This window comes from Rhinolophus sinicus, linkage group LG04, assembly GCF_036562045.2.
Source record: "Rhinolophus sinicus isolate RSC01 linkage group LG04, ASM3656204v1, whole genome shotgun sequence".
In the NCBI taxonomy this organism is placed as follows: Eukaryota; Metazoa; Chordata; class Mammalia; order Chiroptera; family Rhinolophidae; genus Rhinolophus; species Rhinolophus sinicus.
In genome coordinates this window covers 173,883,085-173,909,432 of record NC_133754.1, presented here as the reverse complement: position 1 = coordinate 173,909,432, position 26,348 = coordinate 173,883,085, and the positions used below count along the sequence as shown (strand labels likewise).

Sequence of the window (26,348 nt, the reverse complement as noted above, 5' to 3'; positions counted from 1 at the left end):
TGTCTAGGCCACAGAGAACAATGAGCTTTTCCAAATGAGGAGGAAACTGAGGTTCCTCACTCCAAATAGGGTCTCCTCCTCTCTCTCCATCTGACTGGGGCCTTAATTTCTCTGATAACCTCGCTGTTGTCACCACCTGTGTTTAGCTATCGTATTGTCCACAAGGGGTACATGGGAAGCGCATTGAGTATAGAGATTCAAGAGTTGATTTTGTTATCATCTGTTAGACACGTGACCTTACACATCGGTTATAGGACGTTCTTTTTACATCGTGGAGGGGGTAGATGGACCTACTGAAATGATGAATGGAAAGTGCTTTTATTCTTTATGTGATACCCGGATTCTCCCTGACCCTCCGCTACACACACACACACACACACACACAATCACAGGCATGCATACACAGGCACATGGACACACATATTCTTTGTGAGAATAATTACTATCTTCTGGCAATCACAGAATAACCCTACTGGCCATAGGACAACCACTCGGCCACGGGCGGCAGGCCAATCCTTGTGTAAGCCTGACTCGGAAAAGGGACTCTGCAAAGATGTTGGAAACAAGCTTCTGCTAGTGCCTCCCGATATCACCATTCTCTATCACCGCATTGAGCAGAATGAGACTTTTCTGATGACATCTTCCCCCTTCGCCTTGTCTTTTGCTATGATGGTCTGAAGTTGACCATGACTGTTCAAGGTAGCAGTCTGTTGTTCTTGATGATTTGTTTGCCTATGTAAGTTTTCATTCTTATGTGGCCAGAAAGATGCATGGAAGAGAGATGCTGTAGCGCCTCCATCGTGCCTCACGCATGTCTATTTTCACCACAGTTGAGATAGGTCCACAGCACTCCACATTTCTTTTTTTAGTTGTGACTCACTCACTACAGAGCTAGGCCAGATGCTCTGTTTCTCTTATGCAAGGATCTTCCCTCCGATCTCATTTCTCCCCCCACCTCCACACATCTAATCTAGAAATCTGACCATTCTCTCTGGCCCCAGGATACTTGCAGTTAGCCCCTCCCTACTGTGTGTTGCCATAGCTCCTGCACTGACCTGTGGTGGCAGCCTTATTACACGTCATTCCATCACCTTAGTTATTTTCTTTCTTTTTTTTATTAGTTTCAGGTATACAAAACAACGTGGTGATTAGACATTTGCACACCTCATAGAGTGAGTCTACTACCCCTCTGACACCGTACGTAGCTATTACACTACCATTGACTATATTCCCCATGTAGTAGTACTTACATCCCATGACTGTTTGTTTCAAATTATAGTTGACATTTGATATGATTTTATATTAGTTTCAGGTGTACAGTGTAGTGGTTAGACATTTATATAATTTATGAAGTGATCCCCTGATAAGTCTAGTAGCCATGTGACACTATATGTAGCTGTCACAATAGTTATGGACTGTATTCCCCATACTGTATTTCACTTCCCCGTGACTATTTCGTAACTACCAATGTGCACTTTCTAATCCCTTCCCCTTTCTCACTCATCCCGCCAGTCCCTCTCTTATCTAGCAACCATCAGTTTGTTCTCTGTGTCTATGAAGTCTCTTTCTGTTCTGTTTGCTTGTGTATTCTGTCCATCACCGTATTTCTTGACCACTTCCTCTCTCCTACTGAGTTCCTAGATGGGAAGGTCCGTATCTTATTAATGGTTCTATCCCTGGTTTACTACACACGCTTGACTTGTAGTAGGTATTCAATACATATGTCGAGTAAACATATAAATAAGTGAATACAATAAAACTGCAAGTATTTGCTCAGTATTCCAAGGTTTACAACATTCTTTTAAACCTTGCAGCAGTACTGAGAGTAGATGATAGTCCCATTGGAGATGTAAGACTTAAGAGTTTAAAGAAGTCAAATGACTCACCCAAGATCACAGTTATGGTTATTAATATTATTGCTGCATAATCAATTATCCCAAGGTATTGTGGCTAAAAACAACTGTTTTCTTTTGCCCACAACTTTATGAGGTAGGCATTCGGGTAGGCTGGGCGGTTCTTGCTTAGAGTCTCGCATGTGGTTACAGTCAAACACCCAGTAGGGCTGCAGCCATCTGAAGACAGCTGAACTGGGCATCCCGATGGTCCACTGGTATGGCTGGCAGTTAATACTAGTCGTTGGCTAGAAACTCAGCTAGAGCAGTTGACTGGTGCTTCTACAAGTGGCCTCTCCAACATGGTGGTCTCTGGGCAGTCGGACTTCTTGGATGGTGACTGGCTTCAGGCCCTCCCGAGAGAAACAGGCGAAGCTGTGTGGCCTCTTCTGATCAAGCCTTGGAGGGCAAACAGCCTCACCTCTGCCATTCTCTGTTAGTCAAAGCAGTAATGAGTCCTTCCAGATACAAGCATAGGGGACCTCATCTCTCAATGGAAGGCTATGTCAAAGAATTTGAGGGCTGTGTTTAAAACCACCACAGTAACACACAATCAAAGAACCAAACTCCAAACCCAGTCATTGTTTTTGTTTTTATTGAATTTTCCTGTTCCAATATCATCGCTGAAATGTAGAGAAGGGAGAACACTTACCTCTCCAGAATGACCTCTCTGTCCTTAAGTATGAGCAACAAGAGGATTGTTTGGAAACACTATATCTTAGACAAAAAATACTATCTTGGTCATACACTGAACCAGGAACAGGACGCTGGCCTAAATTTAATGCCATAGACTAGTTTATTTTTTAAATCGAACATGATAGGTGTGCATTAAAGAAAGTTTGTAAAACTCCTAAAAGTGCAACCAGAACAATACAAATTCCCTTTAACACCATCATCCAAATATTACCAACATATAAATTTTGCTCTAATGTCTTTCCAAGCTTCATTTTTATTTTTATGTGCAATTTAAACATCAACTTTATTAAGGTGTATGTTACATACAATAAACTGTATCCACTTAGAGTATACAGTTCAGCGAGTTTTGGAAGATGTATTCACTAGTGAATGTCTTCACCACACCCAGAAGAGTCCCTGTGGTCTTTTTGTACCACACCCTTTGTTCCCCCCATCAGATAACCACAGATGTGCTTTCTGTCACTATGGCTTGGATTTGCCTTTTCTGCACTTGCATATAAATGGAATTATCCAATGTATATTTTTGGTGTCTGGTATCTTTCACTCAGCTTAATGCTTTTGAGAATCATCTGTATTGTGGCACGTACCAAAACTTCCTGTTAATGCTGAATAGTATTCCATCATGTGGCTATGTATTGTGCTTTCTGTAGTCACCTGTTGATGAACATTTGGGTTGATCCTAGTGTTTTTGCTATTGTGGACAAACCTGCTTGGATATTTATATACAAGTCTTTGTGTGGACATGTTTTCCTTTCTCTTCAGTCAATTACTAGGAATGGAACATCTGGATTGTATAGTTGTTGTAGGTTTAACTTATTGAGAAACAGTATTTTTCAAAGCAGGTGCATGATGGGCATTCTCACCAGCAGTGTGAGAGCTTCACCTGCTCCAAAACCTTGGCAGTATCTGTAAGGCTGATGTTTTTAAAAAAAATTAGCCATTCTAATGGCTGTGTCCTGGTATCTATTTGTTGTTTAGTTTGCATTTCCCTGACGACTAAAGAGGGTAAGCATCTTTCAATGTGCCTATTGCCATTTCTATGTTTGTTTGTTGAAGTATTTCTTCAAATTGTTTGCCAGTTTCTTTAACTGGGTCCTTTATCTTCTTTTTATAGAATTACCAGGAGTCTTTATATATTCTGGAGAAAGTCCTTTGATATATGTATTCATAGATATTTTTTCCCAATCCGTGGCTTGCTTTTACTTTTCTTACTGGTGCCTTTTGACGAGTCAAGTTTTTTCATATATATATATACACACACACACACACACAGAGAGAGAGACAGAGAGAGACAGAGAGAGAGAGAGAGAGAGAGAGACAGACAGAGAGAGAGAGAGAGAGAGAGAGAGAGATATGGTGATGGAAGGAGCACTGACTCTGGGTGGTGAACACACAATGGGATTTATAGATGACGCAATACAGAATTGTACACCTGAAATCTATGTAATTTCACTAACAATTGTCACCCCAATAAATTAAAAAAAAAGTATACACATTTTAAGAAAGGAAAACTGTATCAAAATTGTAATACTCAATACATACTGATAACAAAAGATGAATACAAGTCACGTTTGACTTCTGCAATTACAAGAGGTGCTTAAAGTGGTTACCATCAGTGTCCAGACAATTCTGATTACGGTGAACTACTGCTTGAGCAACGCTGACCAAAGTGTCCACTTGTATACATTTTTTTGGCACCCCTGGTGTATATATATACATAAAATGGTTCATGCATTTGGTTTCCTATCTAAGATCTTTGTCTACCCCAAGGTCACAAAGATTGTTTTTCCTGTTTTCTTCTAGAAGGTTGATAGTTTTAACAGTTACGTTTAATTCTGTGATTCATTTTGAGTTACTATGTGTACATGGTATGAACTTAGGGCCTATGTTTATTTCTTTTAGCAGATGCTTTTCCAGTTGTTCCATCACCATTGGTTGAAAAGACTTTCCTTTGATTGATAACTTCATCAAAAATTAGTTGTGTGTATTTCTGAACTCTATTCTGTTTCATTAATCTATATGTCTATCCTTTACCAATAATATACTGTCTTGGTTACTATAGTTTTATAGGAAGTCTTGAAAACAGGTAATGTAAGTCCTCTAATTTTGTTCTATTTTAAAATCGCTTGGCTATTCTAGGTTATTTCCACTTCCATGTAATTTTTAGAATCATCGTGTCTCTTCCTAAAAAAAAAAAAAGTAAGAAAAGAAAAAAAAATGCCTGCTGGGATTATAATTAGGATTGCACTCAACCTATAGATAAACAAGGTGAGGGAAAATGTCATCTTAACAATACTGAGTCTTGAAATCCACATATATGGTATGTATATCTCTCCATTTTTTTAGGGTTTCTTTAATTTCTCATAAAAGTTTTTAGATGTTCTCATTGAAAGATCTTGCATGCCTTTTGTTAAACATTTTATTACATATTTTAGAATTTCTTACACTATGAAAAATGGAACTGGTTTTGAATTTTTATTTTTTAACTGTTTGCTGCCTATATATAAAAGCATAATTAACTTTTGTATATTAATCTTTCAACTATGCTAAAGTTGCTTATTTTAATAGTTGTTTTGTAGGTTCTTTGTGATTCTTTTTCTAAACAATTATGTCATCTGTGAACAAATAGACTTTTATTCCTTCCTTTCTAATTGTTCTACTTTATTTTTTATCTATTTTTTGCCATGTTGAAGTGGTTAGAGAGCAAGGATGTCTCTGTCTATTTGATTTGCAGCACAGGCTGCAACTATAACCAGAGAGAGAGAGAGAGAGAGAGAGACTCCCCCAACTCCAAGCTTATCCTATTTGGTCTCCCCTGAGCTTTGGGAATTTGTTAATTTATCCACTAAATTTGGTTAATTTCAATCATTATTTCTTTAAGTGTTGTTTTTTTTCTAACTCTCTTCTGTCTCCTTGTCTTCTGAGCCTCCAGTCATCAGTATTTGGAACTTTTGATGTTGTCCCATGAATCCCTTAAATACTATTATTTTTTTCCCAATCTTTCTTCTCTCTCTTCTGAAGATTAGGGAATTTCTGTTAATCTGTCTTCAAGACCAGTGATAATTTCCTGCTTTGTCTCCATTCTGTTAAGCCCATGCAGTGGTTTTTAAAAAATCATATATGTTTCATTTTTTGAGTTCTAAAATCACTTGCTGTATATATATATGTATGTGTATATATGTATTTATATTTTTTTCTGTTAATAATTTTTCTATTCTGTTTTCATTATAGTCGTCTTTTCCTTACCTAATTGAGAGCATCTGTAGTAGTTGTGTGAGGTCCATGTGCATCTGGATTATCTTAGGTTGGCCTTTCCATCTTTTCCCCGTGGGAATGGATGGAACTTTCCTGGTTCACCTTATATTGGAAAAATTTTTCTTGAATTCTAGAAATGTGAATTTACTGTATGAAGATTGTGGGAGTGTAATTCTCCTGAGAACATTGTTGTTGTTTGGGTTTTGCAGGCAGTTAACATGGTTGGACTCCAGCTGTCTTGCCTGTGGTGAGCAGCATCTCAAATCTCAGTTGTTTCATTTTCTTTGCTGAGCTGGTTGGAGTCTGCCTTACACATGAGTGGGTCACAGGTCAGCTAAAGATGTGGGCAGAGACCACACACAGATTGGGAGACTTCCCTGGATCTCTCCTTCCTGGATTCCTCTCTCATTTCCTGATGGCCTTGGTTGAGCTGAGATCCGTCCCCTGGGTCCTCACTCCAGCAAGACAGCAGAGTTTCTCTTTTTCTCTTGGTGTTTCAGTTGCCCTGAGCCATACTGAAACTGTGACCAACCCTCAGGACAAAGCTTGAGATGTGGGAAATTCACCTTATGTTGCCTATTTTCTCCAAATTTCAACTCCTTTCTAAAATATACCTGCGCTTATTTACTTTCCAAAGCCCTCAGGTATGGTTCTTTTTATTTTGTCCAGAATTTACTGTTGTTATCCATAGAAGGATAGGTTCATTAATATCTTACTGCTCCATACCATAAGCAGAACCTCTGCTATATTCAGTAGTATTCACTTTATAATACAGAATTTATGCTTTGGACTCCCTTTCTTAAAATTAGTATTGGGCATTAGTATTTTCTGTACTATCTCATCATCATCAAGACCCATTGAATATCCCAACATAATTAACTCATGTTGTCCATTAAGGTTATTTTCCATTTTCTTATATTTATAAATACCATTGCAATGAGTATATTGCTACGTAAACCCTTTTTTCTATGAAGGGTGGTTTCCTTAGGGTGAATTCCCAGAAGTGGTTCCAGAGGGATGGACATTTTTAAGGTGTTTTATTTTTTATATTGCCAAATTGTTTCCCAAAAGGGCCATACAAATTTTGCACTGCTTGCAGCAATTTAGGAAAATAATCATTTCGTAAAACCTTTGCAAGCACTGGATATTATTAAATGAAGAAATAACATCTCTATTTCAAAAGATGAAAAATTATAACCAAGAATTTATGAAGACATATATGCATACCATTTTAATGCCTGAGGATAGATTTTTCTGGTTTTATGACTGCAGACTCTGAAATGAAATAGATGTATTAAGAGAGGAAAACTCTGAAAAATGAAATTCTGAACAAGTAATCAAAGAGAATTACAATGAAGGAAGAATTTGGGAAGCATAGAGGAAGAAGACATATTTGCACAGCAAACTAAAAGATTGGAAAAAACGCCAAAAATGTGTAACAGTTTAGTTCAAACTTACGAAAGTCCTCCCAGAAAGGCTGAGACTTCAAACTTGTCAATGCATAGTGGGCCACTTTGAAAGAAAACAAACAAAAAGTTTAAAAAGGCTTTTGCAATTGCTTTTGGAACAATAAGAACAAGAAAATGATTGTCCCATTGCACGAAAGAACTGAAGCCTTATTACCAGATGAAAGTATAAAACAAAATGCATTCTGAGTCTGTCAGATCTGTCACTTATAACAAGAGAAAATCTGAAAACTAGAAAAGGGAGAATGGAGATGTTTCACAGGGATTGAGCACTAGCACACAGAGGAGGTTCTAAGTATTTACTTTGAAGAGTCTGCCTCAATTTCAGTCTCCAGCCCAAAGAGAATTACTTTTCCATGCCTAAAATAGTTTGAAGATACGTTTTCAGAACCACAGGCTTAGTTATATTCAGGGCGGAATCAGGTTTTAGGTAGAGCAGCACGGATGATTCTGAAGGACACATTTTATTCTGCTTTCAAATATGTAGTGAAGCACTTTTGAAACTTCATTTTGATTCTCGAGAACAGTAAGGTCAGTTGGTGAAATTTACAGAGTGAGCACGTGCAATGATGAGATCCCTTAGGAGCCATCATGGGTTCGCTAAGACTAAATCACGACGGGCGAATCGCATTTCTACTTCCGACAGTTTCGTTACACAGGTAGATCAGGGAGATGCCACAGACACAGGGAATCTGAATGTCTGGAAGATATTTGACAGAACTTCCCGGGATCCGGTTCCTTTTTGCATGTATTTAGCTGAATATCCCACCTCCCTAATTAAATGCAAGCTCTGTGATGGCAGAGAGTGTTCCTGGTTCACGCCCCAGTGCATATCCACTTCCTGGTACATTATAAACTCTCAACAGATTTTTCCTAAATGAACAATATGTTTGTTTGTTTCTTATTTCCAAAGGAGAAAAGTGTAGATTGCTGGATAGTAGTGTATAGTCTGATGGTTCATTTTTATTCAAGTACATGTTCCCAAAGAATGTTTATGACAGGACTGTGCCAACCTGAAGAAAGTTCTTTAGCCACGAGCTGTCAAGGTCTCTTCTCCATGTACTTCTCTTCCACACGGACACCCTTGCCTTAGATCAGGGAAGAACTGGGATGGGATGCTGGGAATAGCAAGGACCCCGATTAGACTTCCCAGCCAATCTCTTCTCCTTACTGACCTTGTGGCCCAAGGCAGATAATCCCTGCAAACAGCAGTTTCTTAATATTTAAAGCAAGGATCCCAACATCAGCCTCATTATACTCTTATGTGTACTATAAGATTTTAACATACATACATTTAGGCGTGACATGCTGTAAACAGTAACTATCTGTTCCTTTTCTTACGTCCTGCTCCTTTCCGTATTTATCCAATTCGTAGAGAGCAGGTAGTCAGGGAATAGGGGAAACATGAGATCACAGGATAGGACCAAAAAATAGCGTGAGACACTAGAAGAAAGGGCCAAAAGGTACAGCTACAATTTGGTAGTACAAAATGTTCTTTACTTTGGTTTAGAAAAATCAATTCTACAAGTACAGGATGGGAACGACCAGATTCATTTGCAGTGCATGTGAACAAAGAACTGAGGGCATATTGAATACATGTCAGCTGCCGGTAAAGTGGAAGCAGTCCTGGGCTGCATTATTATGAGTCTCGTGTTCACAGAAAGGGAGGTGATAGCCCATTTCTGCTCTTAGTGAGTCAGGTCACACCTGCATTATCACGCCTCATTCTGGACAGCAAAACTCCAAAAGGACTTGAACAAATTGGAATATGTTGAAAAGAATCTGACAGAATAAATTTGACATATGGGATGCATATCAAAAGATTGGAACAATGTGTAATACCCAGTGTTATAGAGGATACAGTAAAATAATCACTCCTATATACAGCTGATCAGGATAAGATTGATACAACCTTTCTGGAGGACATCTTGACAATATGGATCAAAAACTTTAAATACATCAATATCCTTTGACCCAGCAATTCATCTTTTTACTCTCGAAAAAATGTTACACATGGATGCACAGGGATTTGTAGAATGATTTATCTTTAGGAACATGCAATGCAACATTATAGTGAAAAATTGGAAACACTATAAAATTTAAACAATAGGGAATTGATTAAATAAGTGATGATACATTGATACAGTGGAATATATTGCGGGCATTAAATGATATGGGGGTTAATACTTAATGACATGGGATGATGTGTTTGACATTTTATTTAGCTTAATTTTAATTCTACAAGTGAACTCTGTTATTTTCCATAGTAAAAGAAAAAGAGAAAGGTAAACAAAAAGAAGAAAATCTCGGTATTCAGAGAAAATCGCTATTAACACTTTGCTGGATACAGGTATAGATGTAAGTATAGCTGAAGGTATTGCTATACATATACATTTAGATATAGATCTAGATGTGTGCATTTGCACACATATGTGATATATGCAATTTATATAATAGCGAAGGTGCCAAGCATATAGTTGGATTCCAATATGTATGTCTGACATAAATGAATGAATAAATATATGCTTAGATATTTTAAACAAAACTTACAAGATGTGCTCACATTACAAGACAATAAAATCCAGTTGTAAAAACATATGCATATAAATGAATGCTTAAAAACTAGAAATAAGGGAAGTCAGTTGGAAGTGATTGTATTTAACTTGATTATTTTTTTCTTCTTTGTGCTTTCTTATTTGGTTCTAATTTTCTACAATAAATTTGCATTGACTTTGTAATCCAAACAATTATCATTTATATAAAGCATATGATATAAGGAATGTTGAAGATATTAATAGGAAAGCTTAGCTCGGATGGAAAGATTATAACGGGCCGATGAACAATCTTTAAACAGATGAGGGGCCATTGTATGGAGGTCGTAAAATAGACTGAGCCTGTGATTCCCAAAAGCTAGACAGTCTAGAGAGTAGAAATTGCAGGGAACTTGATTTGTGGCCAACCTCACAGACCCAAACTGGTTCCTTGATTCTCTTGTACCTTCTGGCTCTGCCTCTGTATTCTAGTCTCTCTGCCATTTATGAGATACGTGAACTTGAGCATATCATTTGTGTTGTATCTGACCTTCAATGTCCCCATCTTTCAAATGGGGATAGCAATACCTATTTCATCCAATCATTGTGAAGGTGACATGAGTTGCTATATTTGGGGAGACGGTTAAATGTTATGCAGGATTTGCTAGATATTAATGTCTGTTTTAGTCGCACTGTATGACAGTAACAGGACTTGGGTCTCTGGACACCTAGTTCATCTTTCCGTGGCCCAGCTGCCATATGGTGACAGGTTGGAATGAGTGTGGATATTTTTATAGGACTAGACAAGGGGAATATTCTGATTGCCGACTACTGCATAATACACCACCCAAACTTAGTGCCTTCAAACAAAAACATCGTATTATGCTCTTGGGTGCTAGGAGTTGGGAATTCATAAACAACACAGGGAAGGTAAGTTATCTGAGCTCCACGTCGATCAAGACTCAGCTGAGAATCCTCAGACATCTGTGGGTGACTCAGATGGCTGGGGCTGGAATCAACTAGAAACATCTCTCACCGCTTGCCACCTGGCCTGGGCTGTCTTGGAAGCTGAGCTCAGCCGTGACTGTTGACCGGACCACTTACACGCGGCCTTTCCACGTGGCAAAGACTTCTCACAGCACAGTGGTAGGTTTCCGAAGAGGGAGGGAGGGAGCGTCTACAGAGTCAGCCTTTCCAGAGAGCCGGGCAGAAGCTGTATCACCTTTTCTGACCCAGTCCTAGAGGTTATGCAGGGTCGTTTCTTTTGCAGCCTCTTTACTCAAAACACACCCCTAAGGCAGCCCAGATGCAGAGGGAGGGAAATTATCTCCACCTTTGTTGGGAGCGTGGCAAAGGGCACATTGCAGCAGAAAATGTGGGATGGGAGATTTTGTCATGGCCACCTTTGGAAAATACAGCCTCCCATAGGGAGCAATGGGGTATTTCACAAGACGACACTTTACTTTCACGAGATACTGAGTTAAACTTGATTGGAGAGCTTCTCCTCCATAGATAGTTCTTTGTGCCACACACAAGAAATGTGAGGGTAAATTGAGATAGCTCCCTTTTTGGGTAGTGGGGTGATCTTCTCTGAGATGGCCATATTGCATGAAAGGTCAAGTGAGGGATGAGCTTAAACAGCAGCAATAAAGACAGTCTAGTTTTAAAATGAAACATAACTTTTATTAAGTGTCCTTTTTATTACCAAGCATTAGATGTTCACTGAAGGAAAATTATAAAATGCAGATGAGCAATAATAATAAAAATTGAATACCTCAAATGTTACTACCCAGAGAATAACCGCTGGAGCACCTTTACATATTTATTTCAGTAACTTTTTATGTGTGTGTATACATGAAACATTTACATTTTGTGTGTGTGTGTGTGTGTGTGTTTAAAACAAATAGGATAATTTTGCACTTAGAGTTTTGCAATTTGTTTTTTAAAACTTGATCATAACCTTAGATCATGAACACCTCAAAATAACTTTTACCTTATTTTTTAAAATGTGTTTTTTTTATATTTTTCTTAGATTAAAACAAGCCTTTATTTAAAAACACATTTTCCAGTTGAAAGAAAAAGTAAAATGATTCTCTAAAATGAAAATGAAAGAATTTATGTTGCTATGAAACAGATAGGAAAACTAACCTAGGCAAGCTGAAAGCTCGTGGCATGTAAGAACAATTGTGATTCTTACGACCACAGGTGTGTGGTTATTTGAAGACTTGGGTAACGTTTTATATGCCTAATCTGTCTTTTGTAACACACACTCAGCATTGCCAAGCTACCTATTCACACCAAATATCAGCAGCGGTGTGTAAATTTACACAAGTGGAGTCCCTTTTTGCAATCTTCTCTGTATACTATTGTACTCAACAATTTATCATGGAGAGCCTTGCTTGTCAATAAATATAGATTTGTGTCACTGTATTTAATGGTCTCATGAAAGTCTATTTTACAGATATACCATCATTTTCTTTTTTTTGTTTTTTTAAATTATATTCCCTATAATTGAGTCTCTGGTCATTTGCACTTTTTTTTGTGTGTGAAATTATAGACAGTCGTGTTCAGTTATATTTTACCATAAATATTTTTTAACCATAAAGACCAATTTAAAAAATTCAACATGAATCCAAAGAATGCTGCAGAATCTTCTTTCCTTGGGGCTCTGATAAACCAGGGGTTGAATTGAACACAGGTCCTGCTGTGGCCTGCAGATAAGGCAATCTGCCTCTCTCAGCTTCTGTTTCCACATCTGGGGGAATAGTAATATGTGCCACCTCTGGGTAGAGTGCCTGGCACTGTACCTGGCCTATAGCGGTGCCCGATGGCAGGTAGCAATTGTGATCAGAGCATCTCCAAGTGCTGGGTGTGTATGAACATCTGTAGTTTAGCGCTAGAGCTCAGAGTAATTGTGAGTTGTATGCTTTAGGGGGTGTGGGAAGTTTTAGCCACTTCTGTCCTCTTTCTATGACTGGCACCCTTAGTATTCCCTGGACAGTTGGGGATCAGATGGGTTTTTGCATTCCCAAGCTTCATATTTCTCTATCTGGCACAGTTCTGGGCAATCTGAAAATTCAATATCGCTGTCACCAACACGAGGAAGACACAGAGCCTAAATAATTTAACATGTCACCACCATCCATCATGATACCAAGAGTGCAGGAGATGGAGTGTGGAGGGGCTGGCAGAGCAGCTCTGTGGATGGGGCAGCCCAGTCAGAGAAGGTAGACTTGCAAAGAAGAGCAATGCGTTAATCCTCACAGGACCACGGAAGGCCAAGCATCCCAGCTCCTGGACCAGCCTTTCCCATACTATGAACGTCAAGTTGTTCAGATGTGTTGATTTGTTCCAGAGCAAAGTTGGGCTCAGGTTCCTAATTTGCCACCACATATCTGTGTCATCTTGGGGAAGCCTTTAAATACCTCTGAATATCTCAGTTAATTTATCAGCAAAATTGAGATAATTCCCTTGCAGGGGCTTAGTATCATGCCTGGACTGTCTCTATTGCTTCCTCACAAGAAAGTAAGCCCCAGAAGGTCAGTAGGTTGGGTCTGTCTGAGTCGCAGCAGTATTCTCAGTGCCTAGAACAGTGTCTGGTACAGAATGAACACTTAGTGGACAATTGTTAAATGAATGAATCAACAAACGAGTGAGTGTTGTTGGGATTTTGGAGGCGACCAGTAGGTTCAGGATGGACTGAATGGCCACGCATGCATCCCCAAACAATGGGTTGGGACGCAGGATGCCTGAGCTTGGCACCCATCCACATGGCTCTGTAATGCATCTCCTCTGTGTCTCAACTTTCCCTCTCCCTCTCTGTATCTCACAGTTCACACATTCCCCAATCCTACAGTTCTGCCATCCATCTTATGATGTTACAAAAAGAACAGAGGGCCTCTTTATAAAAAAACAACATTTTTATTTATTGAGGTAAAATTCACATAACATTAACCAGTCACTCGTTTAGAGTGTGTAATTCATTGCCACTTAGTACATTTATAAGGTTGTGCAACTCTCACCTTTATCTGGTTCCAAGACATTTTGATCACACCAAAAGGAGGTTGCATACTCATTAACAATCACTGTTCCTCTTCCCCTCGGCCCGGCCCCGGCAACCGCCACTCGCTGTCTTTAGGGGATTACATATTCTGGATGTTTTATGTAATATATTATCTGGCTTTTATGTCTGGTCTGTCACTTAACAGGATGTTTGCAAGGTCCAGCCATGTTGTAGCATGTGTCAGCATTCCCTTTTATGACTGAATAATATTCCATTGTATAGAATACCATATTTTGTTTATCCATTTATTAGTGAGTGAACACTTGGATTTTTTCTACCTTTTTGCTGTTGTAAATAGTGCTGCTGCGAACATTTATGAACAATTATTTGAATACCCTATCTTCAATTATTTGGGATATCCCTAGGGGCAGAATTGCTAGGTCATGTGGTAATTTTGTGTTTAACTTCTTGAGGAACTGCCCAACTATTTTCCACAGTGGGTGCACAATTTTGTATTCCCACAGCAACGTATGACGGTTCCAATTTCTCTACATCCTCTCCAACACCTGTCATTTTCTCATTATTTTGATTATGGCCAACCTAGTGGATATGAAGTGGTGTCTCCTTGTGGCTTCGATTTGTGTTTCCCTAATGATTAATCTTTTCATGAGAACAGGGGTTTTCGAATGAGACAGAAGCCAGGTTCAAATTTGGGGGCTCTGCCATTTGTATTTTGTGTGATCGTAAATAACCAGCATTGAGATTCTGAAGGCTCGTTTACTCCTTGGTAAAACTGGGATGCTTCTTACCTCTCAGACCCCTTGTGAAGTGTAGATGGGATATTGTATATAAAGTGCGCTGAGCAGTACACACTACACTGTGGTATGTTACTCAGCCCATCTTCTTCGTGGCTCCATCCTGGACCATTCAGGACCAGAGGAACCAGGGGTTTGTGGAACAAGGGCAAAGGAGCTGATGGTTGCTCTCAGTTTTTCTCACCAGTCTGTGACCGTTCTCACTTTCCCTCAGCTCCTAAATGGAAATACTTGATCAGCCCTGAGTGATGAATGGCTGCACTTTAGTTCACTAAATCAACAATTTCATATTAAAATGTTAGTAGAGGGGTCCTTTTGCATCTGTCTGGATCATCTCCAAGGCACTCTTTAATTGGCCTGTGGCCCTATCTGATTATGTGGACACTCAGAGGTTATATGCCTTGGGTGGCTGCCGCCGCCCTAGGATGTCACAAACTGCAGGGAGTCACCACTGCCATCCATCGGTGCTTCCGTTTCTTCTGTTAAACCCAGGCATGCATTGAATAAGTGAATGTGCCCTCCCCCTCAGTGATTTGGTCTTTAAGCCAACTGTTTGCATGCACTACATCATTTTCCTCCTAACGACCAAGTGAGCTGAGAGATACTGTCCCCCTTTTAAAGATGAATTCAGAGAGGTGAGGTGCCTTGCCCAAGCCCACTCAGCTAATAAGTGAGACCAAGAATTAGGAGTCATGTCTGACACCAATACTCTGATTTCTTCTTACCTCTCATGACTCATGGGTTAAACCAATGTAGAAAACTGCTAGACTCTGAATGCCTTCGGACAGAGACAATGGCTGTTGTCTTTTAATGGAATCTGAGCTCTGGCATTTTTTATCCAAGTGTTATTTGAAAAATGATTCAACGCCTTAGTGGGGCCTGTGGTTTCGTCATCTCTCTCCTGTGTCCAAATCCTGGTCCTTAATTATGCTCAGTAACAATGGTTGTATTAGTACCTCCAAAACTGTGTTCTCCAACAGAGCGGGCACTGGAAATGTGGCTGGCTTGTATTGAGGTGTGCTGGAAGCATACACTGGATTTCAAAAATGTATTTTGCAAGATAGATGAGCTATCTCCGTATAATAATTTTGTCAATTACATGTTAAAATGACAAAATTTTGAATCTATTTGGTTAAGTACGATATAGTCTAAAAATTAATGATACCTGTTTATTTTCATCTTTTTAATGTCGCTACTTGAACATTTAAAATTGCATGTGTGGCTTGTGTGATATTTTCATTGGACGGGTTGTCATTGGACTTGTGTGATATTTTCATTGGCCTCCCTGAACCTCAGTTCCCACTCTGACAGTGATACCTGGGAGGTGAGGGTCAGAGGGGTGGGAATGGTGGGAGAACTGGAGAAGCCCTCGTGATAGTCAGGGCCCTGGCTTCTGTGTGCCTGCATGTCGGGGATGATGGAGGCGTCACTAGAATTTGCTAAGCCTGACTGGGGTCCCTACCGATAAGTGCAATTACAGAGGTTTGGGACAGGAGCAGTGAGAAGTGAAAAACGCGCCCTGGTATTGGGGACAAGTCACAGACCTGCTACTCCTCAGAGGTCGAATCATCCGGCTTTTGTCACTGCTCTACCTCCACGCACACTCGCATGCACACACTTCCTGGGTAATTTTAGTGATGAGGCCGGCTTTGCAGGTAGGCAGACCTGCTTTCAGTTCCTGCTCCCTCACTTACGACCTCACATCACCTCTGGGAGATGTGGTTTATTCATCTGCAAAACAAGGTTCATAGTGCCTTCCTTACAGGGCCAGCTGTGGACAGGAAGTGATGTATGTACTCGTATTTTACCGTGCACCAGCATAGAGACTGGTGTAGGCAATAGACTGCTGCTACTGTCTGGATTTGAATTGCGGTGCTGCTACTTCCAAGCTGTATGACCCTGGGAAAATTGTTTCATCTCCTTGGGCCTTCATTTCCTCATCCATTACAATGGGAATAAAAGTAGTAATCTACATCTTAGGGTTACTGTAAGGATTAAACCAATCCATACATGTGAAGGGCTATGCCTGGCAGAGAGACAGTGTTATACAAGGGTTAGCTTTTTCTGATTATATTAGAATTACCTGATGCCTTTGCTGTGGCCCCCACTACACTGTCCCAATTAAGGAACGAATCCTGTCTGCATTCTGTCTGCCATGTTCACCATGGCAGGACTGTAAGAGGTCATTTGTGCGGGAGAGGAAGGAAGATGAGAAAGAGGGAGAGAGGCTAGGAGAGAGAGAGGATTGCTGGAACATTTAAAAGTACTGGGTGGCATTAAAGGAGGTGTGGGAAGAGGCTGGGGTGACTCTGGACAGACACAGATTCATCTCTTTTTCACTGTTGCCCCAAACACAGCAGGAAGTATGACAGATAAGTATTTCTGTATATAAGACAACTATCTTACCAGATGACGTCATTTCCCCGTGGCCAAGAATTGTGTAGATGAACAAAAGTCATCCCGCTCCCTTCCTCCCTCTCTCCCTTCCTCTTTCCTTTCTTCCCTTCTTTCCTCGTATCCGCTCTCTCCCTTGCTTTCTTCCTTTGTTTTTCTGTAACAGTAAAATATGTTAATGGCAATTTGACAGGTCCTACTGGCCTCTGTAGAGAGCTGCTCTTCCACTGCCCTGGATGTGGCCCCCACCTGTCCGCACGCCCCACGCCAGGGATGCCCAGCTCTCACCTCTCCTTGGAACTCGACTTTCTACCACTGAAGCCTCATCCAGCCATCCTTCCAGCCCTGACTTAAATCTTCCTTTCTCCATAAAACCTTTTCAGGTTGTCTGAGTTGGGATGGATCGCTCTCCCCCATATTCCCAGGGTCTCGTGGTGTGGAAAATGGACCATGAATTAGGTTAAAGGTGCTGTACGACCCCACGTGTCACCTTGACTAGCTTATGACCCACTGGCTGGCAAGGACTGGGTTGTATCTTTGTATGTCCAGTTTCTGACTCTGGGCCTGGCCATATGGTAAGCACTTGAGAGAAATGTGTGTGAACTTAAGGTACCTGGAGTGTTTTCTTAGAGTAAGGCTCATCGTACTCAACAACTATATAGCTATCAATTATGTAGTAGCCATCAGGGACCCAGCATTTTATATATCATATCTCCTTTCATCTGTAAAGCAACCCCACAGGGTTAATAGTTATTGTCTTTATTTTAGGAAGAAAGAACACAGGGCTCAGAAAGGTGAGGCATTTCTCCAAGGTCACAGCCCTGTGCCTGCCAAGCCGTTGTCAGAACCCACGTCCACCTCACTGCCGGCCCTGAACCCCTTCCATAAATCAGGCCGACTCCAGGGTCACTCGGGATGTACAGAAAGAAGGCTGGGGATGGGGTCGCTGATCTTAGAGATGTATGGCAGACTTAGGAAGCTTCTGGAGGCCGGTGGGTGACTGATGGAGTGTGCTTCCTTGCAGGGGGAATCAGCTTTGGGAGAGTCAAGGGGACTTCGGGCTCAGAGGCAGATGACGAAACGCAGCTGACGTTCTACACGGAGCAGTACCGCAGCCGTCGCCGCAGCAAAGGTAACGGAACCCTTGGAAAGCTTCCCGAACCAGAGTCTGCAGGAGGCAAACCTGGAAGCAGATTTGGTGCTTAATGACAGAACGTAAATCTTAACCTGATCCCATTCCAGTTAACTCTGAGCCTGGCATCCGAAATCCTAGCTAAATGGGTGATTGTCATTATATCCAGTTCCCTCCATTCTTTGTTTGCTTTCTGGCCGACCTCATTCCTCAAAAGATTGAGGGATAAGTTTTTTGTTTTTTTAGGTTTATGCATTTTTTTTTTTTTTAAATCCAGCACAGGAAATGAAATAACTAAGATAATGAGATTGAAAGGAAAACAGGAGTAAGGAAAATCATTCAAACGCAGGTTAAATCAATGCAAGGCAATCAGTGCCATACTGGGTTGTGTCGTTCTCAGAAGGAGTTGGCAGTTTACCTCTGAGAGTCTTAGCAACCAAAGTGCAAAAGGAAACACTAGGCGGTAAAATGTGCAGGGGCCTGTGGGACAGACAGCGATTGTTCAGGAAATTCTGTTTACCTGACTCTGATGCCAGAGGGACAGTTCTCCAGTCAGTCCCTATAAGTACGATACCATGTGACTTTCTAGACAGTGTCTTCAACAGACAAAATTAGTATCACCGCATAATTATTTTTCTCAATGGACTCATTGCGAGAAGATGTCAAAACACTGAAACAGAGCTCCGTAAAGGGCTGAGGTCCACAGTCCCCTGTGATAAAATCTTTTCTGGGGGGAAAATAGAGCATATTCCAGGCAATCGCCTGCGGGTGTAATTCCTCAGCCTTGAGTGTTTTATAAGGATAGGAAATTAGCAAGTTCAAGGTTGCATTCGGGGATAGAGAACTTGGGGTGCAAATGTGGATTACACACCTGTGATTAAGGACAGATCCATGGGTTTAGGGGCAAGCCCCAGAAAGAAGCACGGGTCCTCTTGCAAACTTGGAGGTTGCTCGTCAAGGCGCGTGGCAGCCTGTGGTCCTCGCTCCTCTCCATGGAAGTGGGATCGGGAGGGGAGAATCTTCCCCACAAAGCGATTCTGCGTGCATTCCACCTACACCGTGTTTCCCTGAAAATTAGACCTAGCCGGATTATCAGCTCTAATGCGTCTTTTGGAGCAAACATTTATATAAGACCCGGTCTTATTTCCCTGTAAGACCTGGTATAATATAACATAATATAAGATAATACCAGGTATAATATAATATATAATGTAATATAATAATATAATATAATGCTGGGTCTTATGTTGATTTTTGCTCCAAAAGACGCATTAGAGCTGATGGTCCTGCTAGATCTTATTTTCGGGGAAACACGGTACATGATGATATTCAAAGAGACTAGGTCACATAGCTTCTCTGGGCTCCTTTTGCTCTTAGGCAAGTTACCTGCCTTCCCTATACCTCAGTTTTCTCATCTGTAAAAGGGGTCTTGTAACTGCCTCACAAAGCCTTTAAGGTGAATTTTGGTTATGATATATAAAAGATGTATCACGGTGCCTGGTATATGTGAAGGGCAAATACAGTAGACGTTATTAATATCAGTTCAGTTCTCATTGTTGTTTTCATATTTCCCTATCCCTGGTGCCTTTCACTGAGAAGGTGCCATGTGGTGAGTGTCTCTGGGCGCTTCACCTGGGAAGGCTTTGTCGCCTCCAGCCGTTAGAATAATTGGGCCTTCCTCTCTCTCCTCCTCATATCTCAGCTTGCTGGTATCTGCTGCCCTGGAGACTTACAAGTTGGTGATGGATGATTCTTGGCTTGTCTTCTCCTTCTCCCCAAAAGAGCTGCCAGAACTCAGGCTGGGTCTCCTCTTCAGGGCTGGGCTATTTACAGCTAATTGGAAAAACATCCATCATTGAGCGTCGCCCTCGTAAATTGGAGTTAAATTTAAGAAAGAAATGCAAAGGCAAGCCACATGTAGGACTCGAGATAAACAATTTGGCCCAGTGCCCCCATACACTCCAAAAGGCCAGGCTGTGTTTCCAGGACGGCGAGGCCTCCAGGGCTGTGAGGCACCCCGCCCCGCCCCCGCCCCCTTCCTCCCTGGCCCTCTTGCCAGCTGAAGGCCAAAGCTGCTAGCTCTGTAGACCTACTGTCTGCAATGGCAAGTCCCTCTCCTGCCACCTCTGGTTCCCACCACGTCTTTCTCTTCCTCCTCAGTATCCAGGGTTTGTTTGCTTGTTTGTTTTAATTTCTATGTTTTTCTTCCCTCCTTCTTCTCCCTTATTTACCACTGCTTTCTTCTCTTTATTGTTCTGTCTTTTGTTCTCTTCTGTGTTCTCCCTCTCTTCTCTTTCTCTCTCTTCTTCTGTTCCCCCTTTCCCACCACTCTTTCCTCTTTTTCCAGCTGTTACCTAGTGAAACCTTCCTCTTTACTTCTTCCCTCCCAGCCTCCTACCCTCCCTCCCATACATCAAATATTTGCTAAGCACCAACTGTGTGTCGGACAATCTTTTTGGCATTGGGAACACAAACCGAGGAACAATTTTTTAAAAGCCCGACCCTTGAGGAGCTTGTAGTATGTCAAAACATAATACATTCGATGGCTACAAGTGCTACGGAGAAAGACTACAGCAAGGCAAGACATTGGGAGAGTAGGGAAAGAATCACAAGTACAGATTCCCTGAGCAGAAATGACGCTGCCCCTTTTGCAGAAGCACAGGGGAAGCAGTCCTGGCAGTGTAGTCGATGTTGTCAAGGTTATTGCTGCTGCTGCTGTGGTTGTTTCTTGAGCATGGAGAGTGAACTTGGTCCTGGCAGGTGTCATTTAGAACCCAATGCCCGTTCTGCAGACACTGCCTGGGAAGGGCCGTGACCCCTTTTTGCTGTTTCTTACATGCTGTGCAGGGGTCCAGGATATTTCAGGGCTCACTGCCCTAATGTGAAAAATGCACAGTACAAAGGTTAGCCAAGCGATGTTTGGGAGTCCTTGGAGATGACAGAGCAATGGAACAGAGTATCAAGAGCGTGGATTCTTGCAGAGGGCTGCCTGGGTTCAAATCCCAGCCCCGCCACTTGCCAGCAGTGCCAGCCTGAACATGAACGTTAACCTCTCTGTTTATCGGGTTCCTGATTGAAAAATAAGGATAGCAGATTAAAGCTCTAAGGGGACATTCTAAGATTCTAAGAATTAAAATTAGTTGGTATCTATAAAGCACACAAGGGGTTCAAAGGAGGGAGGGAAGAAATTGTGGTGGAGCTAAGATGCCTGGGAGGAGGGAACGTGGGACCGAGTGTGCAGGTGAATCTCAGGTTCGGTGCCGATGAGCTGTGCGGCCTCAGTCAATTCATGCCACTTATCTGGGTCTCTGTCTTCCTATCCGAAACTTGGGAGAGTTGGGTCTCCGAGGTCCCTTTACACTCAAGCCAATGGAAGTGGGTGTGCATCTGTGAGAATCCCCTGTTCACGAAATGTACGTGGCTTCCAGCTTCTGTTCCCTTTGCATTGCGTCTGCCTCCTCCATGCCCAATGCCTCTCTCGTTTCCTGGTTCTCTTTTTGGAGAAAGTGTCTGTCCCTGGCATGTGAGTGGCTCCTGTCGTCCGGTTTGGCTGTGCCTTCCCGCCTAGGCCTGCTTTCATGTCATCTCTGCCCTCTCCCTGACCTCTACCACCACCATCCCACCTCTTCCTTAGCAAACGCAGTGTGTCAGCAGCCCCCTGTGGTCTGCCCAGGGCCACAAAAGCCAGCCTGCCCATCACACAGAGGATGCGAGAAAGTGCAGTGAGGTGGGGAAGAAAGAGATAAAAATACCGAGAAAGACGATCCCTTAGCTGGTTGGAAACAGTCATCTCGTAGCATTTGGAATCCATATCATTTCACTCTACCCCATTCCTTTCCATCTGAAAACAGGATCAGGGCTGTGTTTCCCAAATCCAGGGACATCAAGACATTCAACTGTTGCCATCTTTGAAGGGCTCAGAAGGAAGGCGGGATGCTGGTGTCATCTGACAGTAAAAGGAACAGTGGTTTTTTATCCCAGATTTGCCACCAGTTTTCTATGTGACCTTGGCCAAGTCACTGTCTGTGTCCGAGTCTCACTTACCTCATTGATAAGTAGAGGTTGAAAAAGGATGCTCAAGAGCCAGTCAGCCAATGCTGCGTAAGGCCTTCCAGAGGCCCCTTCTGCATGGGGCCAGGCGGTGCTGGGAAGAGGTTAGAGGTTGTTGGAAAATGAAGTAGAACCAGATGTTACCTGGGTGGTTCATACTCTCCGGCTTTGAGAGAAAAAGGAGAAATGGAGGGACACCAGAGAAATGTGGGAGGGCTTCCTGGAAGAGTGGACGCTAAAAGTGACCTGGATCCAGGCATGGCTCTGTCACTGTGCACCCACATGGCATGAGCCAGTAGTGTCAATATTCGTGTCTTTAAAATGGGGCAGCGAAATCTCCTCCTCGGGGTAATTGTGAGGATCAAATGGGAACATGCGTCTCCTGTGTAACCACAACTCCCGGCCTTAAGTTCTCCCTTCTGACATCACAGCCACCCCTGTCCTTGCCATGTACGTTGTTTGCTTCAAAACTGTTCAAATCACCTTCTCAATGGTTTCACTGTCTTCCAACCCATTCGGAACCCTGTAGCCAGAGTAATCATTTTAAAAATGTCAGTAGGGGTCGTGTTGCTTCTCTGCCTAGAAGCTTTCAATCTTCTTTTCTTTTTTTTTGTATTTAGTGTGGAATGTGAACTTCTTACCACCTACAAGCCTCTGAGTGGTCTGGCCTCGCCCCTGTCCCCAGGGCCTGCCTCCCAGGCCTCTTCAGCATCCCTACGTCTGTCCTGCCAGAACCTTCACAAATGTTCTCTCCTGGAACCCTCTGCCCTTCTCTTTGACTCACTCCCACTCGCTGTGACATCTCCACTTACATGGCATGTCTTCAGCTAAGCCATTCCATATCTAATTTCCCTGTTGTATGCTGTGCCAGCACCTGTGTTCTCCCCCCTCTGTGGAGGTCATCGCTGATGTCATTTTATATTTATTGATATGTTCTCTGGGCAATATTTGTACCCTCTCCTGAACTGGCAGCTTCATGAAAATGGGCACATTGTCATCTGTGCCCAGCTTTCCTTCCCGGGCACTGAACAAAGGGAGGGGTCTATAGTATGTACTGGGCTAATATTTTTGAATGAATGAATGATTAATGAATGAATGAAAAAACTCTCTGGCCCAGTGTTTGAATTATTGGAAGTGCTCAGGGTGGTCGCTGCTTTTCTGTCGGCCCCTCTTGTTGCCTCTCCCTCCAGTCTCACCTGCTGAAAAAGGGTCTGCTCTCCTTTCTGTTCTCTCTCTTGTTCCTGGTGAGAAGAATGGAAGCCCCAGGCCTGCCTGTTCTTGCACTGCAGGATCTCCAGGGAAGGACATGCCTGGTCTTGGGCAGAGGGTTTTCAACTGGTGTTGAAAACCCACCTACTTGAGCAGGTTGGAGTGTGTGAAATGTGAAGGGATTTAACAAGTTCAGGAGTTTCCCTGGCAGAGAGGGTATACCCAGAACTGATGGTAGAGTGAGGACAGGGAATGGAAGGAGAGAGGAAACCTGGCACATCTTTTCCCTACCTAGCTCTTTCTCTGTAGCACGTCCTATGAAAGAAATTGAAGTGGCCTTAGACCCAGCCAGACCAGGATGTGAATCCCGACTTCATGTCATCCCCTTGGTGTGGGCATGGCTGGGCTTTTCACATCTGGGCTCTGCCCTCTGTATACAGTAGAGCTGTTGACATCTACCTCACAGAGTGAGCAAGTCTAGAGATGGAAGATGCTAGACTCACCCAAAGGTGCTCAAGAAATGTTATTCTTGAAGTGTTTCCTCCTGAAATTCCCCTTCCCTAGAAAACGTTCTGAACCCCAAACTAAATCAACTAAAATCCTATTTTTGGCAATAGGGTTTACTGGAAAAGAGATGTACGATATAGTCTGAGAACCCGCCCTAGCTTCCCTAAGCCTCAGGGTCTTTGTAAAGGAAATGCGGCTGTTATTCAAGGGTGTCTCACGTGGCCACGTGGAACCCCGACCCAAAGCAAGGAACTGGAGTAATGACCACGGTGGGTGTTGGAGACGAAGAAAGACAAAGGGCCTGAGAAACAGGCTGAGACACCAAGATGTGTGTGTGTGTCATGCAACTTCCTAAATCAGGAGTCAGCGACCTTTTTCTGCAAATGGCTGGTGAGCAAACATATTTAGCTGTGTAGGCCATGTAGTCACCGTCGGAACTGTTCAACTCTGCTGTCGTACCTTGAAAGTTGCCGTAGACAACACATAAATGGATGAACATCAATGTGTGCTAATGACACTTTATTTTAAAACACACAAAAACAAAAAAACAAAAAGCTGTTTGTTGACCCCTGCCCTACCCCATCCACCTGGAGGACTGGTCCAGGAAACATGGGTGAAATCTCACAATGCTTTGTGAAATGAATCTGATCTCATAGCATACATGATCTTGCTGCCTAAAGAAGTCTATTTGTCAAGCAAAGAGTTCTATGTTTGGTTAAATGAATAACCATTTAATCCATCACTTGCTTGGGGTTTGCCAATTCTGATGGCGTTCTATAAAACTAAGTGAGTAGCTGAATATGGTAGGTGCCCACTGGGCAGAATTTCACCTTATTAACCAGATACGATCCTGCATATGTCAAAGGACAATGGACCCAGGGTTAGGAGATGCCCGCTGAAGTCCATACTGCCAACCCCAGCGCACGTAGTGACCCTTGGCAAGCGTGTACCCTCTGGGGGCCTCAGTTTTTCGGTCAGACAAGGATATTAACGCTTCATATCATCAAATCCGAAGCATCAAGACCGAAGCCCTAACATATTTATGGAAACAACAACATTACTAAGCGTGATGCTGGGAAGGGTGGGAAATAGGGTTGGGGGAGGGCTCCCAGCCTCAAGGTGATTGCAATTTCCTTGGGGGAGATAACAGCTCACACAGATAAGCAATGCTGATCAGGATAAGCTAGTGTGTAATTAAAGGTCCAGATGAAAAGTGCAGATGGCATGCCCTGCCCCAGGCACAGTGTGGAGCAGGAGAGAGAGCAGACACAGCTGCTGGATGACTCCTGCTGCGCAAGCACCAAGCATGGGCCTCCTGGCCCAGCTCTGCTAGTAGCTGTGTGGCCTTGGGCTAGGCTCTCTTCCTCTCTGGCCCTCACTCTTCTCATCGGCGCACTGCCCAGCCAGTGCTAGAAACCCGGGTTTTCTGATTCCTGATCCCATGTACTTTCCTCTAACCTTTGCTAATTGTAATTAGTTCCCCAGCAGGGAGAGCCAGAGCATGGGTGTCCCTGGTTTTGCTTATCTCTTTGTTTTTCTTGCTTGATTTAATTTCTCAGTTCTTAAGCTGAGATTTTCTGTAGTGATAAGAACTCTTGAATTGTAAGCAAACCTTTGTGCCAATTTGAATAGATGTGTAAATTTTTTATTTTTGATTCTCCCCTGACAAAACACACATGCACACACACACGTGTGTGTATATGCACGCATGTGCGCACACACACACGCGCACACACACACAGTTTAATCCTGTTTTAGAGGAAAAGGACAGGAGGCAACATTCAAGCCACATCTTCAGAAAAGGAAGCCTTTGGGGATTGAGGGTAGGAGACTCTTCTGCAATATAAGCTGAGCATGAAGAGATGGAGCTGACACTTCAGGAAATGGGAGGCAGGTGGGGTGAAAGCTGAGCACCGACAGAGCAGTACCTGCCAAGTATGAGAACAGAGGGTGCATGGTGCCCTGGGGGTGGCGATGGGAGAGATGCCAGAAACTGAATCGAGTCCAAGTCTATGGCTTTGGGAAGAATGGCCGATGGGCTGGAGAAACAGGCAAGAGCCATACCTTGACCATCCTTTATCCACCACTTCTCGCCACACCACAAGGTTTTCTCAGTGCTAATGATAATCCATCCAATCTTCCATTTTATATCCATAGACATCAAGGCTTAGAATGGAAGCATTTTCCCCAAGGTTGAAATGTTGCCTTTTCAAATGGCAAAGCGAATGGGGTAACATATTACCAATAGGTGACTCTGAGCAAAGAACAACATATGGATATCCTTTGTTCTCTTCTTATCCTTGCAGCTTTTCAATAAGTTTCAAATCGTTTCCAGGCTAGAACATGAAGGAAAGAGCAGGGTGATGTTAGGCTTCAGAAGCAGCAGACAGGGGTCCAG

General features: G+C 42.5%; 1 protein-coding gene across 4 annotated transcripts in view; it reads left to right on the top strand.

Annotated features, from left to right (window-relative positions):
* Positions 1–26,348, top strand: part of ASTN2 (astrotactin 2) — an 839,920-nt gene that overhangs the window by 268,428 nt on the left and 545,144 nt on the right. For all 4 annotated transcript variants that reach the window (XM_074330925.1, XM_074330926.1, XM_019731189.2 and 1 more), the window contains one exon: positions 18,077–18,184. In XM_074330925.1, the coding sequence (XP_074187026.1) occupies positions 18,077–18,184 (108 nt within the window). The remainder of the gene's footprint in view (positions 1–18,076; positions 18,185–26,348) is intronic.